This window comes from Nicotiana sylvestris, chromosome 9, assembly GCF_000393655.2.
Source record: "Nicotiana sylvestris chromosome 9, ASM39365v2, whole genome shotgun sequence".
Taxonomy (NCBI): domain Eukaryota; kingdom Viridiplantae; phylum Streptophyta; class Magnoliopsida; order Solanales; family Solanaceae; genus Nicotiana; species Nicotiana sylvestris.
This window is the reverse complement of record NC_091065.1, coordinates 82,076,896-82,081,474: the sequence shown is the minus strand read 5'-3', so window position 1 is coordinate 82,081,474 and position 4,579 is coordinate 82,076,896. Positions and strand designations below refer to the sequence as shown.

The 4,579-nt window shown below is 39.8% G+C and overlaps 1 protein-coding gene across 1 annotated transcript; it reads right to left on the bottom strand.

Moving 5' to 3' along the window:
* Nucleotides 1–1,994: 1,994 nt before the first annotated feature.
* Nucleotides 1,995–2,723, bottom strand: LOC138877845 (uncharacterized). Its single transcript, XM_070157488.1, has one exon. It carries the CDS (start codon nucleotides 2,721–2,723, stop codon nucleotides 1,995–1,997), a length of 729 nt encoding a protein of 242 aa, XP_070013589.1.
* Between the last annotated feature and the right edge of the window lie 1,856 nt (nucleotides 2,724–4,579).

Genomic DNA, 4,579 nt, shown 5'->3' with positions numbered 1-4,579 from the left:
AAAGGTAGTGTTTATCCTTGTGCGATGATGAGGCAATGCTTAGCCTCATGCGAGGAGTGGAGACAGTGATGAGTTTCGTGCAAAGAAGGCTGTGTTTAGCCTTGTGCGATGATGAGGTCAGTGTTTAGCCTTATGCAAGAAAAGCAATGAATAGCTACGTGAAAGTAAAGTATTTCTTAGCCTGATGTGTTTGCATTTGGCAACTTTTGCTGTTATAAAGATAGTGATCCTGCTGTGTGTATATATTGTGGATGTTCCTGCCATGTTCATTGTGCCTGCATCCAAAGAAAAATCGTGAGTTTTGCGGGGGATGGTTGGTTCGTGCTCTCGATTTCCTTGCTTTGCCTTTGCTCTTGTCTGGAGGTCCTGCTTGAGTAACCCAGGGTAACGTCTAGCTGCTATAAAAAATAAAATTTTAAAAAACATGCATTTGTGATAAATAAAAAAATGCAGTTGTTTGAAATATGTGATAATGCATGAGAGCAGATGATTTGTTGAATTGATGTCTGTGACATGCTTTTGAAATATTGCAACCTCCTTGACTCGAAATTTTGAGGATCCTCCTCAAAACTCTGCCACCTTTTAAATGCGTACTTCTGGTGATACATTCTTTGGCGATTTCGAACATGACACAATTGGGCAAACTTGCGACCTTGCCCTAATTTCTTACCATGGAGAAATGAAGATTTTATTATGATATGACCGAACCCACATGGCTGCCTACGTATCCCCTCTTAAAAGGGAGCCATGTCAAGCATAGTTCAGTTACATCAAATAGAAAGTGCAAACATAATCTTAAACATAGTATCTCTTGATTGTGTCCAAATTGATAGGTTTTGGTAAAATCTTTCCATCCATTTCTGCAAGTATAAGTGCTCCTCCTATCAATACTTAGTAAACCATGTAAGGGCCCTGTCAGTTGGGTGAGAATTTTCCTTTTGCTTCATCCCGATGTCGTAAGATTTGTTTTAGCTGCAATTGCTCTGGTGCGAATTGCCTTGACATGACTTTTTTGTTGAAATATCTAGCCATTATGTTATGGTAGAGTTGATTGTAACATACTACTTTCATTCTTTTTCCATCAGTGAGAGCTAGCTATTCATACCGGCTTCGTACCCATTCTGCATCACTGAGCTCAACTTCTTGTATGATTCTTAAAGAAGGAATTTCCACTTCGGCGGGAACAACGACTTCAGCACCATAAACCAGTAGGTAAGGAGTTGCCCTAGTTGATGTGCGAACTATAGTACGATACCCAAGTAAAGCAAATGGCATCTTCTCATGCCATTGTTTGTAATTGTCTACCATTTTCCTCAATATCTTCTTGATGTTCTTGTTGGTGGCTTATACGACTTTGTTCATTTGTGGCCTATATGTGGTGGAGTTCTTATGCTTTTGAATATTTCACACATGGATTTTATCAAATCGCTGTTGAGATTTTCCGCATTGTTAGTAATGATTGACTCTGGTACTCCAAATCAACAAATAATGCAGTCCCGAACAAAATCCGCTACAACCTTCTTAGTTACAACTTTATAAGATGCAACTTCAACTCATTTTGTGAAGTAGTCTATGGCCACTAGAATGAACCTATGCTCGTTTAAAGCAGCGGTTTCGATTGGTCTGATTACATCCATACCCAAGCGAAGAAAGGCCAAGGTGAACTTGTTGTATTGAGTTTATTGGGTAGTACCCATATCATGTCAGCATGTATCTGGTACTGGTGACACTTCTGAACATACTTGGTGTAGTCTGTTTCCATAGTCATCTAGAAATACCCCACTCTTATCATTTTTTTTTGGCAAAATGAAACCATTTTTGTGGGGTCCGCAGGTTCCGACACGTACGTCCTCGAGCAATCTGAATGCCTCCTTGGAATTGACACACCGTAGTAATCCCGGGTCAGGGGTCCTTCTATACAGAATTCCTCCGCTTAAAAAAGAAATGATTGGTTAATCTTTGAAGTGTGCGCTTCTGAGTATGGGTAGCATGCTCTAGATATTCTCCCTTTTCCAAGTATTCCCTGATGTCATGGAACCACGGATTTTTGTCAATCTCTTCTTCAACATGAGCAAAATAAGCTGGCTACTTATGAATTTCCATTGGGATAGTATCGATGAAATTCTTATATGGTGTTGTATCATGGAAGACAAAGTGGCTAACGCATCTAACTCATTCTGAATCCTCGGAACATGTTTGAATTCTATCTTTGTGAACATCTTGATTAGCTCTTGTATACAGTGCAAATATGACAATATTTTTGTGTTCTTCGTAGCCCATTCCCCTAGAACCTGGTGCACAAAAAGATTGAAATCTCCAATTACCAGCAACTCTTGAACGTTCATATTAATAGCCAATCTGAGTCCCAGGATGCAGGCCTCATATTCTGCCATATTGTTGGTGCATGGAAACCTGAGTTTTGTGGATACGGGATAGTGTTGATCGGTTTTTGATACCAGGACAGCTCCGATGCCTACTCCTTTGAAGTTTGCTGCTCCGTTGAAGAACATCCTCCAACCATCATATGCCTCAGTGATATATTCTCCTACAAATGACACCTCCTCATTGGGAAAATATGTTTTCAATGGTTCGTATTCTCTGTCTACGGGATTTTCTGCCAGATAATCCGCTAATGCTTGCCCTTTGAATGCCTTCTGAGTTACATAGACGATGTCAAACTCACTTAGCAATATTTGCCGCTTTGCTAATTTACCCGTAGGCATGGGTTTCTAAAAGATGTATTTCAGTGGATCCATCCTTGATATGAGTTATGTAGTGTATGCACAGAAATAATGTCTCAACTTCTGAGCTATCCATGTCAAAGCACAGCAGGTGCATTCAAGCAAAGAGTACCGAGCTTAATAAGGCATGAACTTCTTGCTCAGATAATATATCGTCTACTCCTTTCTTCCAGTTTATCATATTGTCCAAGAACGCAACCAAAACCTCCATCTAACGCGGAAAAATAAAGCAGTAGAGGTCTTCCTGGTTCTGGCGGGACCAACACTGGCGGTTTAGATAAATACTCCTTGATTTTGTCAAAGGCCTTCTAGCATTCTTTATTCCAGCTTGGTGCAACATCTTTCCTCAGCATTTTGAAGATTGGCGCATATATCACAGTTGCCTATTCTATGAAGCGGTTGATGTAAGTGAGGCATCCTAAAAAGCTCATCACATCTTTCTTATTCTTTGGAAGTGGCAAGTCATGTATAGCTTTGACTTTTGATGGGTCTAACTCAATCTCTCGGTGACTGACGATGAATCCTAACAATTTTCCAGTAGGGACTCCGAAGGTACATTTTTCAGGATTCAGTTTTAAATTGTATTTTTTGAAGCCGATCGAAGAATTTCTTCAGGTATGCTATGTGATCAGAACTCCACGTACACCTCTATTTCCTTGTGTAACATGTCGTGGAAGATGGTTTTCATGGCTCTCATGTAGGTGGCTCCAACATTCTTCAAACTAAACGGCATCGTTTTGTAACAGTATATCCCTCATGGTGTGATGAAGGCTGTCTTTTCGGCATCCTCTTTATCCATCCAGATCTGATGGTATCCTACGAAGCAATCCAAAAAGGATTGGAGCTCATGCTTGCTATAGTTGTCAATCAATATGTGTATATTGAGCAATAGGAAATCATCTTTGGGACTTGCTCTATTCAGATCTCGGTAATCAATATATATTCTAACTTTCTCATCTTTCTTTAGAACTGGCACAATGTTGGCCAACCAAGTCGGGTATTCGACCACTCGGAGAACCTTGTCTTTGATTTGCTTGGTGACCTCCTCTTTTATCTTCAAACTCATATCCGGATTGCACTCTTTGAGCTTCTACTTCACTAGTGGACACATGGGATTCGTAGGTAGCTTGTGAGCTACTATGGATGTGCTTAAACTAGTCATATCGTCATGGGACCATGCAAAGATATCTTCATATCTTTTTAGGAATCTGATGTACTCTTCCTTCTCTGACGGTAATAGATGAATGCTTAGACGTTTTTCCTTGACCGTTTCGGAATCCCTTAAGTTAACGGCCTTAGTTTCTTCCAAATTAGACTTTAGCTTGTTTTCAAAGGTTTCTACTTCTCCGACGATTTCCTCAGGTATTATATCATCTTCCAGATCCTCTGAATCACTATCCTTATATTGCATTGCCTCATTACATGTCACAGTTGTAGGTTCATCGAGATATGTAATAATTATGCTGAAAAGAAAAATGTAAAAGATAATAATAAATACGAAAAGCAGTAATGTACTAAAAAAATTTTAAAATGTTAGAAAGTGCGGCTCGATGGCTCGAGCAATTATTTCAAAACAAAATGCTGAAAAATGTCTCAAATGCTCAAAACTATTTATTAAAGTAATTCATGCTAATCTGCCAACCTACTTAGGAACTCACCGGGCCGAGGATGGTGTCGCAATCCAGTTCTTAAGAACAGATCCTTCCTCCATGGTCTGAATGGTAAGATCTTCCTCCTCTTCCTCCTTAACTATTGCACTGCAGTCCATGTCTTCTTCATCTAGAAACAGCTTTCTCATGCCAGCTAAGACCTCATCTTCCTTAGATCCCCACATCATG